Here is a 23801-nt window from a genome sequence, read left to right as displayed (position 1 = left end):
TCTCCATACATTTCTATTTAAATTCAGGATTGTAAATTAAATCAAGATGGCCTAACCAGCTTCATTTTTTCTCTCTGAACTATTCACCCAGGACTAATTTAAAGCCAAGCCACACTTAAAATTACCATTTCTTTATAGAACGGGTACTTGAGGTGTGCAGAAATAAAAACCACTCTATTTTCCAGCTACACGAATAAGCTGTTCCTTCTGAGAACATAGTAAAGTCTTCAATTTAAGTTTTATTACTAAAAGAAACATTTAGAATATTATTAACATACTTTGTCTCCTGGGTCACTTTTCAACCAGTTGAACATAGTGGCTCTATCATTTCCTGTGTGTGTGTATATGAGAAACCTTAAACCTTGACAAAGGACTTTTAAAAGTAAACCTTGACATTTATAGTAGTTTTAGCACTAAAAGGGCTTCCTTGGTGGCTCAGACAGTAAAGAATTTGCCTGCAATGCAGGAGACCTGAGTTCAATCCCTGGGTTGCGAAGAGCCCCTGGAGAAGGAAATGACTACCCACTCCGTGATTCTTGCCTGGAAAATTCCATGGACAGAGGAGCCTGGCAGGCTCCAGTCCATGGGGCTGCAAAGAGTAGGATAAGTCGGATACAACCGAGCAACTTTCACTTCACTTCACTTTAGTACTAAAACAATGTGTTGTAAAATTTGAAAATTATGTAGCTATCTAGACATATACAGAAAATTCCATTGACTGCTCTTCTTTGTGAAATGTGGTGAGCATACACAATTCATACTCCTACCAGAATACCTGTTACGCTGTTATAATAACAGTCAATGACAGCTGCAAATCATTGAGGAGTGGAGTTTTTAATAGAGTTAATATTGCTGGCTTACCAGAGGTTGTATCCCTATACATGAGGCAAAGACAGTCATTAGTAACATAACTCTTTCTCTCTGATACTGAGAATAGTTCCTCTCTTAAAAAAGATTCAGTTCAGTTCCTCAGCTGCGTTGGACTCTTTGCAACCCCATGGACTGCAGCACGCCAGGCTTCCCTGTCCATCACCAACTCCCAGAGCTTGCTCAAACTCATGTTCATCAAGTTGGTAATGCCATCCAACCATCTCATCCTCTGTCGTCCCCTTCTCCTCCTGCCTTCAATCTTTCCCAGCATCAGGGTCTTTTCCAATGAGTCAATTCTTTGCATCAAGTGGCCAAAGTACTGAAGTTTCAGCTTCAGCATCAGTCCTTCCAATGAATTCTCAGGTCTGATTTCCTTTAGGATTGACTGGTTTGATCTCCTTGCAGTCCAAGGGACTCTCAAGAGTCTTCTCCAACACCACAGTTCAAAAGCATCAAATCTCCATCGCTCAGCTTTCTTTATATAGTCCAACTCTCACATCCATATATGACTACTGGAAAAACCACAGCATTGACTAGATGGACCTTTGTCAGCAAAGTAATGTCTCTGCTTTTTAATACATGCTGTCTAGGCTGGTCACAGTTTTTATTCCAATAAAGATTTTCAAATATATTTTCTATACTATTGTACATTTATAGTCACTAAGTTGTGTCCAACTTTTACAACCCCATGGGCTATAGACCACCAGGCTCCTCTGTCCATGGGATTCTCCAGGCAAGAATACTGAAGTGAGTAGCCATTTCCTTTTTTTTAGCGGATCTTCCCAACCCAGGTATCAAACCAGCATCTCCATGATTGACATGCAGATTCTTTACCACTGAGCCACCTGGGAAGTCCATTTACATAACCTTAAAATTCTTGTCCTGGAAATCACTGTCATTTTGCAGTGTCAAAATTATTGTTGCAGTACATTAAACCAGAGTTGAACTCAATGTTAATTACTCACTAGGAATCTGCCTGAAGAGCGTTTTCTTATAATTGAGGCTTCAAAATTATTAGTACAAAAACTAAAGAGAATAGTAGACTATTTTTCAAATAAAAGTCAAACATTAATTTGAACTTTTTAATTAAGTATTAGTACTAAAGATTGTATTAAAGCATATGGAGTAAAGTTTTGTGATATTATCTGCTTGATTTCTGTACTTAGACTCTTCACACATAAACCCTCAAAGATGAATGGTAGGCCAAGGAAATCAGAATTGAAAGAGACACATGTACCCCACTGCTCATCGCAGCACTGTTTACAATAGCCAGGACATGGAAGCAAGCTAGATGTCCATCAGCAGACAAATGGATAAGAAAGCTGTGGTGCACATACATAGTGGAATATCACTCAGCTATTAAAAAGAACACATTTGAATCAGTCCTAATGAGGTGGATGAAACTGGAGCCTATTATACCGAGTGAAGTAAGTCAGAAAGAAAAACACCAATACAGGATATTAACATATATATAGAATTTAGAAAGATGGTAATGATGACCCTATATGTGAGACAGCAAAAGAGATACAAAGAACAGACTTTTGGACTCTGTGGGAGAAGGTGAGGGTGGGATGATTTCAGAGTAGAGCATTGAAACATACATTACCATATGTGAAATATATCACCAGTCCAAGTTTGATGCGTGAAACAGGGCACTCAAAGCAGGTGCACCAGGATGACCCTGAGGGATGAGGTGGGGAGGGAGGTGGGAGGAGGGGTTCAGGATGGGAGACAAAGCCCATGGGGTTCAGGATGGGAGACACACCTGTGGCTGATTCATGTCAATGTACGGCACAAACTACCACAATACTGTAATTAGCCTCCAATTAAAATATATAAATAAATTTTTTAAAAAAAGGATGAGTGGTAGGGATGGAAATGACAAATGTCTCTTTATCCACAAAGATACTGATGAGCACTTCCTGGTGAAGGTACCATGATAATTAGTCTACTGAAGGAAATATTCTAAATGACACTGAAGATGTAAATAGTTTATTTCATATATTGGGTTGGCCAAAAAGTTTGTTCAGGTTTTTCCATAAGATGCTGCAGAAAAAAATCCAAACAAACTTTTTGGCAACTCAATAGTTTAGATTCACCAATTAAAAAAACATTATGAGTAAACAAATAAATTTTAATAGGAAATTGACCAGCATGATCTGACACATTTAAATGCACACAGAAATAATCTACTGACTGGAAACTCTCACATAATTTAGTAACTGTTTAATGTCATTCTAAAGAGGGAGAAATATGACTGCAAGATTTTCTACCATTCTACAAAACCCCATCTAAGTGGCTTAAGCTATGATAAGTCTTTTCGAAGATATGCTGAGACGTGAAAAGATGTAAGTCTTTTCGAAGACATTCTTGCCTGGAAAGTCCATGGACAGAGGAGCCTGGTGAGCTATAGTCCACTGGGCCTGAAGAGTCGGACACAACTGAGCACACATGCTTTGAAAAATAGCTTTAAATAGTTAACATAAACTTTTACTCAAAAATATTTTAAAATAGCAAGCAATGTTGTAATTTTCTATTCAAAAGAGTATCTAAATAATCTAAAAATAATGTTTAAGTTCATTATAATTTTTGGCAAAATTGAAACAGCTTTACTGGGTTTTCAAGATAAATGCAAAAAGAAATGGTCCTTGACTATCTTACTGGACTTTTAAAATATGCATTGCTGTCTGGCAAAGTAACAATATCAAAGCACAATAGTGTTTGAAAATGCAATTACGCTAGACATCTAGATCTTGGCTGAAACCTCTGGTCTTATATTCCTACCGAAAACTATAAATTACAATGAAACTATAAAATTTGAAAATGAATTCCATGAACATCTGTCTTTTTTAGATGTATATATCTGCATACAGACGGAGAAGGCGATGGCACCCCACTCCAGTACTCTTGCCTGGAAAATCCCATGGACGGGGAAGCCTGGTAGGGCTGCAGTCCATGGGGTCGCGAAGAGTCGGACACGATTGAGCAGCTTCACTTTCACTTTTCATGCATTGGGGAAGGAAATGGCAGCCCACTCCAGTGTTCTGATGACAACAGAAGCTATTTCTTAACTAAGAAGCAAAAGTTGATTTGTGACTTTCAAGACTGCAAAGCCAAAGTGTTAGTTGCTCAGTGAGGTCTGACTCTTTGTGATCCCATAGACTATAGCTCACTAGGCTCCTCTCTCCCTGGGATTCTACAGGCAAGAATACTATAGTGGGGTGCCATGCCCTTCTCCAGGGGATCTGCCCAACCCAGGGATCAAACATGGGTCTCCTGCACTGTAGGCAGATTCTCTACCATGTGAGCCTCCAGGGAAGCCTAATGATGATTCTAGAGAACTGTTTCTGAATCATCCCTATTGGATAAAGTTTTAATACTGTGCCAAACAGAGAAATACAACTGAAAACCTTCAATAAAACTTCCCAGTAAAACTTCAGCGTAACTAAGACAAGAAGTTATTCTCAATAAATAGTTAACACGAGGTATCTCTTCAAGCTTAGTCCTGAAAACCCAATGATAAATCTACAAAGTAAGGCACAGACTTTCACATGTAATTTTTCTACACAGCTAAAAGGATGATCAGGATTTTCTAGGCAGCTCATGAATGTACAAGCAGTTGAAGAAAATCAAAAACACATAGAGCTATCTCTTTCTAAACGCCACCTTTAAAAGATAATTCTTATCCTGCCAGCCCTTCTGGAACAACAGGTTTATAAATATCCATCATATGTCAAAACATAAATCCTTCTCAAACCACTGTTGTGTTTTCTATTTACATCAGAAAGTGCGATCCCCAAATCTGATGGAATAAGCTGTCAATGTGATCTGCTCAATAGCAATTAACTGGAGCTCTAGGAAAGAACCTGTTTCTCAATGGAAGTAACACAGGTGACAGTTCACAATGCTTCAGCTTCAAATTCCAAAAATAATGCCTCGTTATAAAATCTTAGCCACCTTCTTTTCACCCTGATGGTGGTATTATCAGAACTACAATGAAGAGCCAGACATCAAGGAGATCAATCAATCAATCTATGCTAAAAGAGCCTATGAGGTTTTTGTGACCAAGTCATCTGGTACAAAAAGCACTGGAAAACAGTACATTCCTTACAACTCGGAAATTACCTCAGGTGTTTTAATTCCTGTGCTTCACCTGCTTTGAAAAGACTTTGTAGTCACAGGGAAAATGCACGAGGCTCAGATTTCAAAGGGAACACCTGGGTTTCTGGACAGAGAGGCTTTGCCAGGTACTGAGAAAATAGCAGCATCACCCCAGGGCAAGGCACATATGAGGGTCTCCTGGAAATGACAGAGATGTGAGGCAGATGTGGCAGTGTTTTACCTAAAATCTACTTCAAAACAAAGCCTTGGAAGTCTTAGCAAAGGAGCGACTTAATGATTGAGGAAACTGCCTTCAGTTTACTAAAATTAAAATAATTTTTGGAATGAAAACTTCATGTGTGGGTGAACTCACAAGATCATTTTAGTTATACCCACTGTTTTGATATTATACAGACAGACTGAACGCATGATATAAGGCAAACTGTCCTTGTGACGCCTCAGAGCCGTGAAATCAACAAAATCCTTACCTTTCTCCAGAATGTCTGCTCATTCGCATCTCATCTCCTTGCCTAGGCCCTCCCAAATCTGGCTATAACTTACTTATCTACCTCACTTACCATCTACCCCTTCTCAACCTGAGCTGACTCTACTGCTGACTCTACTGGAACATTAAAATGCCTGAACATCATCAGGATCTTGTTAAAACTCAGATTCTGACTCAGTAGGTCAGGAGAGAAATCCAAGTTATGACATTTCTAACAGAAGCATACACTGAATAACCATACTTCAAGAAGCAAGGTTCTAGTACCTGTCCGTTCACATTTCTCGGCCACGGAAGCCATCAGAAATTTTCCCCTACGAGACTGTTCTTTCTTTCCTCCCCTCCTTGGTTACTTAAACTTTATCCTTTCACCAAAGTCCTGTTAACAGTCTCTCTCCTCTCAGAAGTCATTTCAACCACACTACGTATTCTATTTATCTCGCCCTTCTCTGAATCGTCTTATTAAACCCAGCAATCACTATGTGTTCTCCAACCTCTGCTTCTACTTTGGATTTTAATTCTCAAAGCAGAATTTTAAATCAAAAACTGTCTCATACCTTTTCTGTGTTTTCCATGTCGCCTAATATAAAACTTGACATACAATATATTACCAATATGTACTCATTGATTTTCTCTAGCCTCAGCTGGCCTGGCCTGGGCAATAACTTGGATCACAAATATGGAACCTAAATACCCTGCATCAAACATACTAGTGTGCTATAAAATCAGGTGAAAGGGTATTCATGGTGTTGCTGTTGTTTATTAGCTAAGTCTTGTCTTAGCTATTAGCTAATTTTGCAATCCCCTGTACTGTAGCCCTCTAGGCTCCTCTGTCATGGGATTTCCCAGGCAAGAATTGGAGTGGACTGCAGTTTCTTTCTCCAGGGGATCTTCCCATCCAGTGAGCAAACTTGTCTCTTCTGCATTGGCAGGTGGATTCTTTATCACTGAGCCACCAGGGAAGCCCAACTCATGACATACCTAGGCTAGGCTAAAGATAAATTTTTGAATAGTTGAACATGGATTATTTTTGTAAACACCATATCTTTTTACTGACTTTGTGATAAATTCAAGGCTACAATGCTTTCATTGTTTTTGTTGCCATTTAGGAGAGAAGTTGTTAATCTTTAAGACTATTTTAAGAGACCTCAGTATTTAAGGAAATTCTTTAGTATTGACAAAGTACAATACCATCTATCAGTTCTCTCAGTCTTGACCTATTAATATTCCAAAATCACTGCAGATGATGACTGTAGCCATGAAATTAAAAGATGCTTGCTCCTTGGAAGAAAAGTTATGACCAACCTAGAAAACCTATTAAAACTAAGAGCATTTCCTTGTTGAAACAGAATTAATCAAATCCTTTTTCATTCCTTCCATTTTAGAATCACTGCTGAAAATCTTGTCATCTTTTTACTTTTTTTATTCCATTTTTTCCCCTTCCAATTAACATAAATGGAGCTTAGAGTATGTGTCAGCCTCTCAGCTGAGGAAATGCAGAAACTACTAAAGCACAGTTCCTTCCCACAAAGGAAGGTAAGGCAAGAGAAAGAGACAAGGATGTAAATAACAGAGGCAGAGACAGGTATGAAATGCTGTAGAAGCCAAGGAACTGGGGTTAGAGTGTACCTAAAATCACTGCAGATGGTGACTGCAGCCATGAAATTAAAAGACGCTTACTCCTTGGAAGGAAAGTTATGACCAACCTAGATAGCATATTCAAAAGCAGAGACATTACTTTGCCAACAAAGGTCCATCTAGTCAAGGCTATGGTTTTTCCAGTGGTCATGTATGGGTGTGAGAGTTGGACTGTGAAGAAGGCTGAGCACTGAAAAATTGATGCTTTTGAACTGTGGTGTTGGAGAAGACTCTTGAGAGTACCATGGACTGCAAGGAGATCCAACCAGTCCATTCTGAAGGAGATCAGCCCTGGGATTTCTTTAGAGGGAATAATGCTGAAGCTGAAACTCCAGTACTTTGGCCACCTCATGCAAAGAGTTGACTCATTGGAAAAGACTCTGATGCTGGGAGGGATTGGGGGCAGGAGGAGAAGGGGATGACAGAGGATGAGATGGCTGGATGGCATCACTGACTCGATGGATGTGAGTCTGAGTGAACTCCGGTAGTTGGTGATGGGTAGGGTGGCCTGGCGTGCTGTGATTCATGGGGTCGCAAAGAGTCGGACACAACTGAACAACTGAACTGAACTGAACTTTGGACAAGGGGGTTTAGACAAAAAAGCAGATTAGTCTTTAGGTGAGTCTTGAAGGAAGAGGAGAAATTCACTGGAGAGAAAACAAGATGCACATAAATCATTCCAGCATCTGCAAAAGCAGCAGGTTGGCAAGATGCCTACAGCCCAAAAAGCCCAAGGTATATGGAATAACGATGCAGGTGATTTTATGAAAGAGCACTGCTTTTCATTTGTTTAGATGTATTCACTGCATTCACCGAACTCAAGCAACAAAAACTCTTCTCTCAGCCTTTTCTTTCTAGACAGGAGTTCTGAGGTTCTTTCTTCATCTTCAGTCAAAAGCCTCCCCTCCCCAACCTCTTTCTTTCTTGGCTTTAGTTTCCTGTCTCTGGACACCTGATCTCACTATAGGTTTTTTTGAGCCCATCAGTCAATCATTCAATATTTCAGATTTGGATTTGCCACGTCTTGAACAAACACAAGATACAGTTTCATATTTTATTCCTAGCACATTTATTGGATTGTCTCCTGTTTAGATAAGGTTACCTGAACTATTTGAGTTGCAACAGCAACACAAAGGGGAGAGTTATAAAAAGTAACTCCCATGCTCATTCTTGGGTCTTATCTAATAGCTCATTATCTGATCTAGCTGACCTTTTCTACACCCCCAGCCCTCACCTCTGTTCTTGCTCACTTCTGAATTCTACTTCCTTCCTTCTCATTCATGTGGCTTTTTCAGTTTATCCTGTCATTCACTGAACCTCTGTTTTCACTATCCCACAGAACTGTGCCATTAACTAATTTTGAGATTCCATTTTCCACCACTCCTCCAAGTAGATAGATTTAAACAGTGGGTCTTGGGAAATCTTATTGTTTAAGCTTCTCTTTTTGGTTTCTAAGCACTTCATGAAAGGGAGTGATTTCTATTTTCCTGCACTAATAATTAAGAGGTGCTCCCTTAGAAAAAGGAGAAAGTGAATGTGAGAGTTGAGGTGAAAAAGGATCTGGATCCTAGAGTCAATTTTTAATGTCTCTTTTTAGACTTCACTTCCTCTGGACAGCCTCAAGCTTTCTACTCAGAGTTCCATTCCCAGTGGCTGCGGGACTGCCACAGTGGCTGCCACATCACCTGGGAGCTTGGTAGGAATGCAGAATACTGGGGGCCACCCAGACCTCCTGAGTCATAATCTGCATGTTAACAAGATTCCCAGGGAATTCATATGCACAGTAAAGCCTGAGTGACCCTGGACTAAAGCACCCTGATTTCTATTCCCCAAATCATACCTAGCTGCTTTTTCATGAAAAACATTTTTTCTACCCTTTATTTTCTGGTGATTGAAAATTTTCTTTGATTAAACACTTAAAACTTAAAACCTGTTTAGCCTATTAAATAATGTCCATGTTCATATTTTGCCTTTGTGGTTGATGAGCTTCTAATAAAGAAAATCTGTTGCCTTTTTCGTAATAAGCTATCAAGAAAAAGTTGACTTAGTTAACTTAATTGCATTTTATTGATTCTGTTAATCAGTTAAAAGCAAAAGAGAAAAGAAAAAGTAAGATTCATTGGCTTATAGTTCTAGGTTCTTATATTAAACTCACCAGTTTAATAACCCACTAATCCAAGTCACATATCTGGGTCATTCCCATAATTTATTTTTTGGAGTTCCCATACAATTAGTTGTATTTAACCTCCAGTCTGCAATTTGAACCTCAAACACATTACGTGGTCTGTATCTGTACTTGATTTGTATTACAGAATATCTGAACACTTTTAAAATCAACCCCCTTCTCCCACCCTGGCTAACATGACTTGAATCTCATTCACATCTCCAAGAGCAGGTGATACCACATGAAATGGCTGTAAAGAGTGGTGTGACCTACGGCAAACTAGAGAAATTATTACTTTAAATCTTCCTGCTTTTTGGAAATACTTGACCACTACATATGATAGGAATACATACTGTAGTAAACTTCCCTATCAGATTTTGTAACTTAAAGCATAGTGAAATAAATGAATACAAAGTACCTCAAAACATCTCATGCATTTGACTCCACAGAGATCTTTATGTAATAACCCCCAAAATACCTTTTCATAATATCCCATCCTCACACCACTCCATTCCTGCCCTCTCAATCTCAGCTGACAATCTTGCTCCATACTTCATTGGGAAAAACAGAATTATTCATATAAAACTTCTCTTTTTCCACTAAATACACCAAATATACCTACAGCCTCAGCCCTTCCTGTCAGAAGAAAAAAACTGACTCTGCAGTTATATTTTTTCCCTCCCATGTCAAGTGCTTTTACAAGTTGTGCATTTCCATCAACTTCCAAGCACACTCTTTAAAAAACAAAACCAAAAACATTGCCATATACCCATGTAGTGCTAGCTAATTCCATTTCTCAAATTGTTCTCAGCTTTCTTTGCTTATTTCTCCTTTCTGCTCCACCTCTACATATTGCTGGGCCATGGCTCAATTTAAAGCATTCAACCTTCATCCATAAAAATCTTGGATGGTTTTATTCAGTCAGTTAAGATGGTTCTTAACAGCATCCATACATTATTTCCACACTTTTATCTCAAGTCCCACTTCTCCACTGACCATTAAACTCAGCTGAGGACAACAAGGCAATGCAAAATAAGCTTTGTCTAAAGGAAACCCCTGATTTCATCCTTACCTTCTCTTGTTTCTCTTCCTGTCTCAGTAAATGCTTCAATTATCTATCAATATGCTTAAATAAGCATATTGGGCTTCCCTGATAGCTCAGTTGGTAAAGAATCCACCTGCAATGCAGGAGACCCTGGTTCGATTCCAGGTTGGGAAGATCCGTGGAGAAGGGATAGGCTGCCCACTCCAGCATTCTTGGGCTTCCCTTGTGGCTCAGCTGGTAAAGAATCTGCCTGCAATGCAGGAGACCTGGGTTCCATCCCTGGGTTGGGAAGATCCCCTGGAGGAAGGGAAAGGGTACTCACTCCAGAATTCTGGCCTAGAGACTATATAGTCCATGGGGTCACAAAGAGCGGGACACGACTGAGCAACTTTCACTTTCAGTTTTATGCTTAAGTAAAAATCTTAAAAAAGTCGTCCTCCTTATCTTTCACCCTTCATATTAAATTTATCAAAAACCCATCAGCAATGCTATTTAAACAGACCTGAAACCACCCACCTCTTCCATCTTTACCACTGTCACCCTGGCCCCAGCTATCATTATCTCTCATTAGAATATACCAACGGCTTCCTACCTATCTCTCTGTGCTTTCACTGTGAATCCTCCTGCAACCCATTCCCCAAGGCACAGCGTAATTATATAAAACTGGAAATAAGACCAAAGGTCAGTCCTAGCCTTCTTTGTGGTCCCTGAAGACTCCCACCTCATTTTTGACTTAAAGACCTTTTACCTGATATTCCTGCTGCCTAGATTTCTATAGCTTTGTTTAGTTGACTCATTATTCTAATTCAGCTCTCAGCTCAAAAGTCATTATTTTAGAGAGGTCTTCCCCAGCTACTCAGTATGTTAGCTCCACCTCTATCATGCATGCATGCTAAGTCACTTCAGTCGTGTCCAATTCTATGCAACCCTACAGACTGTAGCCTGCCAGGCTCCTCTATCCATGTGATTCTCCAGGCAAGAATACTAGAGTGTGTTGCCACGGCCTCCTCTAGGGGAGTTTCCCAACCTAGGGATCGAACCTATGTCTTCTTATGTCTCCTGCATTGGCAGGTGGGTTCTTTACCGCTAGCGCCACCTCGGAGGCCCCACGTCTGTCATGCTCCATCATCTCACATTGTTTATTTTCATTAACTTGTTGAACTTTTTTCAAAAACAGTGCCTGGTACAAAAATGCTCAATCAGTATTTGTTGAATTCAATTCTTTGTAAATCACAAATTTATCAATTAGAATAAAAAATTGTTTTAATCAATTACAAATGCCTTTCTGTACCTTCTTAAAATTATGACAGCAACAGATACTTAGGAAAATAAAGAAAGGGTTACTTAAACATACTTACTGTTTTACCTTCACCAGACAATTCATTACCACTTGAATTTTCACATTTTCTTCCAATGAACTAAATATTCTATGTAACATATGCATGTATTATGTTCACGGGGTTCTCGAAAGGAGTCAGACACAACTCAGCGACTTAACAACAACAATGTATATATTATACATGACAACATATAAAACTATAAAATGCTAGTTTTATAAACTTAAATGCAATTAGTAAAAATCATTAAAAAGATGAAAATTTAAGTTTTAAATCCTGTGTAATTACTTGGTTGTATAAATTCCCAAGATAAGTATGTGAGAGGAACACAGCTAAACAATAGCAAAGAATGTTATTGAACTAAATGTCATTCTTAATTGTGATTATAAATAATTATAAATGACCATGTTGCTTTTAATGAAGGCAGCCGGTAAAGGTAACTAAGAAACAATTAAGCAAAGAAACTGTACTTCCCTACAGACTATAATTATAAATTTGGGATATGTTCCCAAACTGACTTACCTCTTCTAAAACTAAGCTGAAAACTTTGGATTAGAAAAGAGTTAAGGCTGCAGATATCACCTGGCCCAGAGGAGATAGTTCATGTTTGATGAATGAGTGGGTAAACAAGCTTGATCATTTCTCCCATCCATTCCTCCCTGAACCATCCCTGGACTACTATGATGATACCCAAACTGTTTTATGAGACCTCCGGTATAGCCTTCATATCTCAGAATTCAAGGGTCCTCATTTTACTTGATCTTTATAAGCAACATTTAACAGAGTTGATCATCCTTTCTGCCTTTCTTCATTTGACTTCAAGACATCTTACTTCCCTGTTTTTTTCCCTAATTCTCAACTCCATTTGATGTTCCTCCTCTCCTTCCCTAACTCTACACTGTTAAGTATGTCGTGGGCTCACTCTGTGACTATCTCTTCCTTCTACGGTGGCTCAGACGGTAAAGAATCAGCCTGCAGGGCGGGAGACCTGGGTTCGATCCCTGGGTTGGGAAGATGCCCTGGAGGAGGGTATGGCAACACACTCCAGTATTCTTGCAAAGAGTCAGACACAACTTGTATCTGTTCTCCTCAGTGAAAGCTGGGACCTCATTTTCTACATGACTTTCACACTCATGTCAGCCACACGGGCCACTTGCTGGGTTGGGAGAGTTAGGGTTTTTACACCTATTCTAGGCAAGTTAGAAAGTTTGTTGTATTAACAGCTGGGCCCTCAACAGTGCCCGGTATTTGGTAAACTAATACTTGTCAAATGAAGAAATAAACAACAATAAACAATTTCAAAATTTTGTGACACTTTTCTGGCTCTGGGTATTGCATGCTTCTGATGAAACTGCTTCTCATGTCTTGCCTTTCTAAGATCCTAGATCTGCTGCTTTCATTTAATGAGGAATCTTTAATCTTCCAGAATTACAGGGTAGCTAACAAATTCAACAGAACTGAGCTGTAATGTCACTCTCTTCCTACAGGTATTGCCATCTACAAGTGCAACTTTCAAAAAGAAAATTACATTAATTTGAAATGTCAATGCTAAAAAAAAAAAAAAAAAAAAAAACGCTATGTATCCAAATTAAGGTTTTAAAAACTTTTCAATTCTGTAGACAAATTAACTAAAACAAAAAAAAAGCTTTATTATATCTAAATAATATTAGTGAAGTAAAATAAAAACTGTTTAAGAAAATTAAATGTTATTGTAAATCAAGAAGAAAGAAACTTTAAAAACTTTAAATAAGACTAACATTCTTTGAGTCAAGATATTTCATAAACCTTTAAGTGCATATAGATTACACTGCATACCCTTAAAAGATGCAAATATTTAACTTTGAAAACTACCAGGCAAGTGCCAGTACACAGAAAAAATAATCATTTTAGGAATCAAAAGTTGAAATAAAACCTTACTTGCAGTGAATTCCTGCCACTTTTAGCAAGGTAAGAAATTTGTCAACATTAAGCTCTGGGTAAATGAGTTATGAGGCCATCAATTTATTCTGTATATTGTATCAGTTCATTTCAGTCTCTCGATTGTGTCTGACTCTTTGTGACCCCATGGACTGCAGCTGCCAGGCCTCCCTGTCCATCACTGACTCCCAGAGCTTGCTCAGACTCATGTCCATCGAGTCGGTGATGCCATCCAACCATCTTATCCTCTGTCCTCCCCTTCTCCTCCTGCCTTCAATCTTTTATACAATATCCATATATTATTTTATTCAGTGACAATGATATATGTCACTGGGTGGCAGATAATGTCAGAAAATGTACATTTATAATAGTTGCTTTGTGAGAGCAACTCACAAGCTAAAATTAACTTTTTTCAGGCTTGGACTCAGGGCTACAGCTAGTCAGAAATAGGGCAGAGCCCAGACTAACATCACCCTGGGTTGGGGGCTACATTGTCCCTTGACCAGTTTCTACAGTTATCTGCTGTACAGAAGAAAGATCTGCATAGAAGAAAAATCACTTCATTTCCAGTGTTAAGTATGGCCGTATAAAGGATTTAAGTGACAATCTGGTACTGAGCCATTGTTTGTATCAAAACATGTACCATGGACTGTGAGTATGACTGGCTGTTGGCTTGGACCCTCTGGTTGCCCAGTGGAAGGACAGGTAGCTAGATGTATTTTGTTCTACATTTGGAAAAATGCTGTGCAAAACTTCTGTCCCTAGTCTCATCATATGTGAAGTAACAGCAAGCAGGTACAGCCATCAACCCTCCCAGCAGAGTATCTGTCAACTGTTCTGTGACTGGCACGGAAATAGTTATAATAGTGGGAATAGCTTGTATAATTGTCATTGTGAGACATGATCTTTGGGTCAGCAAGATTCCCTGGAGAAGGAAACAGCAACCCAGTCCAGTATCCTTGGCTGGAGAATACTCATGGACAGAGGAGCTTGGCAGGCTATAGTCCGTGGGGGTCGCAGAGTCGGACACGACCGAGCATTTACAAAGGCAAATGACACATATAAAATTTTTAGGGAATATGTCCTAAAGTTGCTAAAGGACATTCTAGACTTAGATACACTTTCTATCACAGTGAGCTGTTTTGGATTTTAGCCAATCTATACTTTAAGACACTTATTAAAGAGTTGTTACAAGAGATAAATATGCATTAATTTATTATTTAAATTCCAGAGCATCTGAACATCTTTACCACTGATCAGCAGCTCTATATTATAGGACAATTTTTAGTACACCATGAATATTTTTAAAAACAGAAAAAATAATTCTGAATTATTTGATTTATTCTTCATCTCTGATATTTCCAACTTATCTCTGGTGTTGATGATATCCTACTTATAGAACTTTTTTTATTTTAATTCCTCTTTCTTGTCCTTTATATTTATCTCATATAATTTTATCTATTTTCCATCCATGCTTTATTCAACACATATTTACTAAACATTCAACAGTATTCAATCAACAAATATTAATATTTACTGAGTACATCTATGCATCAGGCACACAGTTATAAAAGTAAGTACATCCTTATCCTTCCAGCAAATTCAGTCTTGAAAGGAAAATGGACATGTATATATTTAATTGCAACAAAACTTCAATACTATAAACAGGCTTAAATAAAATACTTTGGCTTCTCATGTTGCGCTAGTGGTAAAGAACCCACCTGCTGATGCAGGAGACGTAAGAGATGCAGGTTCGATCCCTGGGTTGGGAAGATCCCCTGGAGGAGGGCATGGCAACCCACTCCAGTATTCTTGCCTGGAGAATCCCATGGACAGAGGAGCCTGGCGGGCTACAGTCCATAGGGTCACAGAGTCGGACATGACTGAGCAATTAAGCACAACACATGCACAGCAAGAAAGACCCAGCACAGCCAAATGAATTTTAAATAAAAAAAAAAAAAGAAAGAACAGTGTATAGTTTAATATGAACACAGATTCAATTATATACAAGGGAGTTGAGCTTTCAAACTGTGGTGCTGGAGAAGACTCTTGAGGGTCCCTTAGACAGCAAGAAGATTAAACTAGTCCATCCTAAAGGAAATCAACCCTGAATGTTCACTGGAAGGACTGATGCTGAAGCTGAAGCTCCAATACTTTGGCCACCTGACACAAAGAGCCAAATCATTGGAAAAGACCCTGATGCCCGGAAAGAATGAGGGCAGGAGGAGAAGGGGAAGATGGAGGATGTGATGGTTGGATGGCATCACCAACTCAATGGACATGAATTTGAACAACAACAATAAGGGCTATGAGGCTTATTGGACTAGATCTGCCTCCTTTTGTAAGTTCTTCAAGACGGGCTTTAACTTGTGAGCAGCCAGAAGTTAACAGGAGCTTTAGACAGTTGAGTAAGCGTCAGAGATTTGTTTGAGGGAAAAGACAGATTGTGTAGCAGTGATGAAGGTAGATTAAAGTAGAAATAAAGTAAGACTAGATAGTATAATCTTCTGCAGGGGAAGCTGTGATGCCTGTCTCGGGGAGACAAAGAACACAGGTTTGGATGAAACAGAATAGATGGATTCAAACATTTCTAAGACAGAATCTAAGACTCTGGCGAGTAACTGTGTATTTGTATTTGTGTGTACACATTACATGGAAGTGGACAGAGGGAATGAAAGCAAGGCAAGAGCTGATGTCCCTGATGATCTGTTTTTGTTTGGACAGGACTTAGCAGATGTCGATGACATTCCCTGAGAAAGAATCCAGGGAGGGAAGGAGGACCATGGGCAAGAGTGGAACAAAAGCAGCTCATTTTCTTTTTAGACATCTTAAACTTGAAGCAATATTACAATATTACTTGAGGATTCAAGAGATGACCCAGTGGGCAGTGGGAAACATGAAAACAATGCTCAAAGAAGACTGTCGGATGGAGTGTCAGCACGGAGCCGTCAACAGACAGAAGGTATTTAAAGTCAAATGAGTAGATAAAATTCCCCAGGAAGGGAGAAGACCAAAAGTAAAACCATGGGGGCCAAAAGGAAAGTTTGAAGAGATGAGCAAGACCCTTGGAAAAGACCCTGATGCTGGAAAAGATTGAAAGCAAAAGGAGAGGAGGGTGGCAGAGGATGAGATGCTTAGATAGCATCACCGACTTAATGGACATGAACTTCAGCAAACTCCAGGAAATAGAGAGGGATAGGGAAGCCTCTCGTGCTGCAGTCCATAGGGTCACAAAAGTAAGACACGACTTAGCGACTGAACAACAACAACATGATGAAGAAATAACCAAAAAAATAAAAATAAAAGAACCAAGTGATGGGGTTAATACCCACAAAAAGGACAGGCTTGAAGAAAAATAGCAGTATGCTCAACAGGATCAAATCTCTTATCTCACTGCAGCCCGTGGGCTATATATTCCTAAATCTACATACATAGGAATATATAGGCCATGGGCTGGTATAGAATTGGTATCCCTATACCAAGTCTACCAATGACAAAAACAATGCCCCAAATCGTTGTTGTCAGACTTCATATACCAGCAAGCAGCGGAGACAACACAGGTCTAAAGGCAATGTTTCCTCCTCAAATATCCACTGCCTCTTCAGTTACAGCTTCATTTGATGACCTAAAAGCTTCAGTTTTTCAATGTATCCTGAATTAAACACTGGTAATCCCTCTGCTTAGGTTACTGGTTTCTAGGATTAATAATGCATTTCTCCTCTCCCTGATTCTACCACAGGGCTTTGATTTCATCAACCTACTCTGCTTCTGGTTTCCTACAAAAACAGTCAGCCACTCCACTTTGTTGATTCCTTTTTTTTTTAACTTCATTAGAATACAGCCAATTAACAATGTTGTTATAGTTTCAGTGGACAGCAGAGGGACTCAGCCAGACATATACATGTATCCATTCTCCCCCAAATTCCCCCCCCATCCAGGCTGCCACATAACACTGAGCAGAGTTCCTTGTGCTGTACAGTAGGTCCTTGTGTGTTATCCATTTTAAATATAGCAGTGTGTACATGTGATCCCAAACTCCCCAGGTATCCCTCCCCACCATCCTTCCCCACTGGCAACCAGTAAGTTCATTCTCTAAGTCTCTGAGTGTGTTTCTGTTTTGTAAATAAGTTACTCTGTATCGTTGCTTTTTAGATTCCGCATGTTGGTTCCTCTTCCAGCTGAGACATGCCCTTCACTCTTGGCCACAGCTTGTGGTCCTGACCATCTGCCAGAAACAACATAAACGTCATCTTCCCCATTGATTAACTCTCCTGTAGGAATATTCCAGTATTCTGTGATCCCCTGGCATCAATCATACATGTGAACGAAGAATTTTGTGTCCCTGCGTACTTGAAAATTTTCAAATGTGTCTATTCTTTCTTCTCAATCAGCCTATAAGCTCTTGCAGTGAAGATGTGACCTTCCGGAGGTCATTTTTAACCCTATTAATTAATGAGCCTTAGAGTGGGGGCAGGGTTATGATGTTAATAAACATGAATGTGGCTTGGCTGCGGTATTCAAACACAAAAAAACAGACTAAAATAAGCACCAAATGTACATAAAGTAACTGGCTATTCAAACTTTTAATGCAGTATAACAGAGTATAGGACTTCTGTGATAGCTCAGATGGTAAAGATTCTGCCTGCCATGCAGGAGACCCGGGTTCCATCCCTGCATCAGGATGGAACCCTGGAGAAGGGGAGTGTAAGTGGCCAAAAGCGGTGGCACTTATCACATGGCACTGCAGATTCTATAGGAAGTGGCTCTTTAGCTTTTCATTTTATCAAAAGACCCTTTGGCGGATTCATTTTGATATTTGGCAAAACTGATACAATTATGTAAAGTTTAAAAATAAAATAAAATTTAAAAAAAAAAGAAAAAAAAAATTTATTTGTAGAATCTTTAATTGAGGTATGTGGGATCTAGTTCCTTGACCAGAGATTGAACCCAGGCCTCCTGCATTGGAAGCATGAAGCCCTAGCCACTGGACCATCAGGGAAGTCCCCTGAAAGAATTTTTTTTAATCTTTTTATTTTTTATTGGGATATCCCTGATAGCTCAGTTGGTAAAGAATCCACCAGCAATGTGGGAGACCTGGGTTCCATTCCTGGGTTGGGAAGATCCCCTGGAGAAGGGAAAGGCTAAAGTATTCTGGCCTGGAGAATTCGAAGAACTGCAGAGTCCATGGGGTTGCAAAGAGCCGGACACGACTGAGCGACTTTCACTTCACTTCACTTCATAGCCAATTAACAATGCTGTGATAGCCTCAGGTGAACAGTGAAGGGACTCATTCATATAATGTACATGTATCCATTCTCCCTCAAAAATACACTTCAGTCAACTATTTGAACCAATTTTCTTTCCATGGGTCGATCAACATCTGTACTTACATATACATAAATATATAGTTATTACTATATATTTACTATATATATTACTATATATTTATATATAGTAATAACTATATAAAATATAGTGTTTCAACAACTATATTTTATATAGTGTTTCAACAGTGTTTCAAATAAAGCAGTATCGTTCTTTTAGACTTCCCCTTCCATGTGTATTCTAGAAAATGTGTTCCTGTGTTACCGTCGGGAAATAAACTCTGCAGCCCAGTTATTAGCCAAGACATAGTTCTAGTGTTCATAGTATCTAAGGGCAACACAACATAAACCTTGGCTGGTTTCTGAATCTACATTTCAAGGATAGAACGAAAGCAGTGACTGAAAAGAAACGCATATAAACATTCTAGACCAGACATCATACAATAGGCACTTATTTTCTTTGGAAGTCAGACATAGAAAACGAATCACAGAACTGTTCTTTCATTATTTCCATATTACTTAAAACACACACACAAATATTCTCAGATTTCTTTTTGCACATTTGAACTCCCAAGTTCTTCCTTATTTTGAATAAAATGCAATGAGTACCTATCAACATGGAATAAGCACAGGGTGGCCTACTTGGAAAAACTCCATAATTAACTGGCTCTTTCTGTTTGAAAGCTCACAGATGAAGAAGTCAGAGAATTCTGTACTTTGAACAAACATTTTCAAATAGTCAGAAAATGGGAGACATTACTGATGTCATATCATGCATGGCACAGAATTTTGAAAAGAGCAAACAAATTTCAGATGAGCTATTTAAATGGTATTAAGGAAATATAATATTGGTTTTATGTCTTAGTAATACTTACAGGGACCCTGTAATTGCAGTATGGTTGATAATAAGCTAAACTTTACACAGGTCATCTCATTTCTTACATAATCCTCACAACACCCCTCTGAGGTGAGCACACGTGTTAGACATGAGGAAACTAAAGTAGAGGGCAACTTATGATTTGCCCAAAGTCACACAGCTAGTGGGTGCGTGCATACATGCTCAGTCGCTTCAGTCACGTCTGACTCTGTGTAACCCTATGGACCACAGCCCTCCAGGCTCCTCTGTTCATGGGATTCTCCAGGCAAGAATATTGGAGTGGGTTGTCATGTCCTTCTCCAGGGGATCTTCCCGACCCAGGGATTGAACCCATATCTCTTATATCTTCTACATTTGGGGGAGGGTCCTTTTCTCCTAGAGCCACTTGGGAAGCCAGAAGTGGGTATCAGTGCCAGAATTTAAACCACTACAGCCTGATGGCTGGGACTGATTCCTTATCTCTGATGACTTCTCTTGCATGCTACCTACTTTCTTTAGGTTAAAATATTTTTCTAGTAAAAGTTAAAATAATATAAGGAAATATTTTGTAATATATAATGTGAACTTAGAATTTCCATGTTTCATCAAAGTTACCTAAATAGAGAATACCTATCCAAACTAATGTAAGTGAAAAAAAAAAAGGAAAAACTAGAATATATTAAAATTAATGGGACCCTGTAATGTGTCCAAAGGAGAAATGTTAGCATCAATGTTCATTAAGTTTGCTGTCATCAATGAAGATCATCGGTCTTTGCTAGTGCATTCCTAATTCATGCAAGGAGTAAGATTTTTGAAAACTTTTCTATATATTTAGGGTATGAAGTATCCTAATATTAATGAGTTACAGTCTTGAAAAAGTAATATTTAACAGTCTTTAAAAAGTAATTTTGTTTCTCAAACTTGCTAATTTACTCCCAGAATTCATATAAGGTTAAGGATATCACGTATTTTTATTGAATCCTTTACCCAAACGTATTTTCACACTTCGAAGTTCACAAATAAATTCAGAGGGTAAAAAGTTATTGCCAAAGTATTCCTTAACATAAAGCAACCACAGAAATGTATACTTTACAACATGTCATTTACACACTTCTAAGAAACAATGGCCCATTAGAAACTACATATATATATACTTTATGAACATGCGTGCATGCCCAGTCACATCTGACTCTTTGTGACCCCATAGGCTGTAACTCCACCAGACTCCTCTGTCCATGGGATTTTCCAGGCAAGAATACTGGGGTGGGTTACCATTTCCTCAGCTAGGGGATCTTCCCGACCCAGGGATCAAACCTGCGACTCTGTGTTTCCTACATTAGCAGGTGGATTCTTTACCACTGCACCACCTGGGAGACCCTATACCTATCTATCTGTCATCTGTCTACACACACATACGTGTGTGTGTGTGTGTGTACACACACATCAGTCATCTGGAAAGTGTCTTCAAATTATTCATCCTTGATTTTTTTTCAGGTCCACCATTCATAAGATTCCACCAGTTAGGAATTAGGAAATAATTCTTCTACTAAGTCATTTAAAAGCAAATACATCAACTGTTCAGCATTTTTGGGACAGGAATCTTTCTCCTAAGAGCAGAATTTAAAGCACTTAGTTGGAACATTAGATCTGAAGGTATTTATTTTACTCTGAAATTTAAAGAGCTATTAAAATGAAATGAACACTAATAAAAGAATATGTAGAAGAATACATAAGACCTGGGAATTCCCTGGTGGTCCAGTGGTTAGAACGCCATGCTTTTCCTGTCCAGGGCCTAGGTTTAATCCCTGGTCAGGGAGCCAAGATCCTACAATCCTTGTGGCATAGTCAAATACACAGGACTAGTCCACTGCTTGTGTGTAATAACAAGATTGGAAAATTGCAAAGATGGATTTTAATCAAAGATGGATAAAAAAAAAAAAAAGTGGTGGTACCAGAGAACTTGACTCAATACTCTGTAATGACCTATATGGGAAAGGAATCTAAAAAAGAACAGCTACATATATAACTGATTCACTTTGCTATTCAGCACAAACTAACAACATTGTAATGCAACTACACTCCAATAAAACTTTAAAAAATGAAAAAAAAAAAGAATATGCAGAAGAAAATACTCTTGAAGAAAATCTTTTTTAAAAGTTTTATACAAGACAAATGGTAAAAGATTAAATACCAGCAGGATGGATTTTAACCACAGAAGCTAAAAGCATCATTAAACATTTCTATGTACATACCATTTGAAAAATGTTCTTACCATATACTCCATATTAGAAGCTGTAGGATATACCTGACTTCGCAACTTATTATGAAGGTCCAAGATACTCTGCATGTCATTGTCTGTGATGGCCCTTTTCCCTCTTTGCTTGGCTATCCACCACACACCATCCTCATCCATGTACTTTTCCAAAAGTTTTTCCAATAAAGTGGCATTAGGAACCACCATGGCTGGAATCGCTGGGGCCATGAGGAGCACTGTGGTTACCCTGAACCACTCCCGCACGGTACACTTCATAATGAATGCTCTCAGGATTTCCCCGGGAAAATCTCCAACACCGGCTCTTCCACTCCTTTTGGCTATAAGGACATGTAGTGCAATTAGGGTGAAAATCCCGGCACACATAAATTTTCTAACAACAAAAATAATACAACAGTCACAAAGGGATGGAGCCAGTTTGATTTGTTTACTTAATTCCAGCAAACGGAATAAATTTTGAAATAAATTTTCTCCAATCCATTTTTACTCCAGAGGACTTTTCACAGTGCACCTTTCCCACAAAACAGAAAACTGTATTTTCCAAGATAATGTACATGATGCCAAAAACATGGCAAAAGCAACCCAGAAGAGTTAAAGCTTGAAAGCGATGTCTGAATTACAAATCTTTAAATGGCTATTTATGGCACACAGCCTGCAAAGGGTTCTAGAATGTTTTATCCTAGAATGTTTTATCAGGCAATCCAGAGGTCCAGGTTTCTCTCTCTGTTTCAAGGTATTATTTTATCTCAGTGCCCCATCTCTGGTTCAAACATTGAGAATGTCAACAAAATTATGAAATCGAGGGCGAATGCTTTAAAGAAGTACAACATTTTACGCATACATATGTCCATGGAGATTTCTAAAGGGACCAGTGAATTAATGCAAGTGAACAGTTAAGGTCACTGGGGGAAGTATCTTCGCATACAGGCACAGGTCAAGAAGAAAAATTCATTATTTCCTAGAAAGCGTGTACCTAACCTGTAGCCCGCACCCGATGAAGACAACAGCCCACGGGCGGTTTCGGAGCCTCTCCGGCCACACGCCGCAGGCGCACACGGTTCACCCAAACCAAAGGAGGTGAAACTCACAAACTCACTGAGAAGCAGGAGCGCCCAGAGTTCTCCATCGTGGCTGCTTTCCGAGTACACACCCACCCCTCCGTGATCGACCGTTCTCTGCAACTGGATTTTTTTTTTTTTAAGTTGAGTTTAAGAAGAAAAAAGTAGAAGAGGGTGGGAGCTTGACGACTTACCTCTCCAGTGTGAAGTTCCCTAAGATGGATCAGCCGAACCAGACGGCCGGCCTCCCCAGCCGCCTGCAGCCTGCACACAGACGGCCCGGTGCGGGAGGACCCGGGCCTCGCACGTCCTCCGGCGCTACCTGCAGTGGGATTGCTATCCTCGGCCTCGGCCGCTCCCCTCGGACCTGAAAGCCGAAGCTGGGCAAAGCGCGGCGAAGTTGGGAGCCCGAGGCTGGGGTGGAACGGCAGCGGCCTGGTTAGCTCTGCAGGGTGGGCGCCCGAGCGTCTCGGAGCAGAAGCTGCAGGAGCGAGAGGGGCGGGGACTCGGGTCAGTCTGGGCGGTGAAGGCTGCAGGCGACCCCGCGCTCCCGCTCTGTGCAGTCGCCGCGCGCAGAGCCAGGCGCAGAGCGCTTCCGCCGCTCCCCTGAGCGCCCGGGCATTTATTGCGGTCCCCGCGCGCGCGCACGTGACGTGAGCGCCCCTGCTCGCCCACCCCCACCTCTGCCCAGCCCTGGACGCGTGCCCGCGGCGGGAG

General features: G+C 39.7%; 1 protein-coding gene across 1 annotated transcript in view; it reads right to left on the bottom strand.

Annotated features, from left to right (window-relative positions):
* The window catches only part of CRISPLD1 (cysteine rich secretory protein LCCL domain containing 1), a 50479-nt gene extending 26913 nt beyond the window's left edge, over positions 1–23566 (bottom strand). The window contains 2 exon segments of the mRNA NM_001101165.1: positions 22027–22346; positions 23279–23566. Of these exon segments, the coding sequence (NP_001094635.1) occupies positions 22027–22284 (258 nt within the window). The 5' untranslated portion in view covers positions 22285–22346; positions 23279–23566.
* Between the last annotated feature and the right edge of the window lie 235 nt (positions 23567–23801).

Source organism: Bos taurus, chromosome 14 (assembly GCF_002263795.3).
Source record: "Bos taurus isolate L1 Dominette 01449 registration number 42190680 breed Hereford chromosome 14, ARS-UCD2.0, whole genome shotgun sequence".
Classification (NCBI taxonomy): domain Eukaryota; kingdom Metazoa; phylum Chordata; class Mammalia; order Artiodactyla; family Bovidae; genus Bos; species Bos taurus.
Note: the sequence above shows the minus strand (reverse complement) of the source record. Positions and strands in the feature narration are given on the sequence as shown.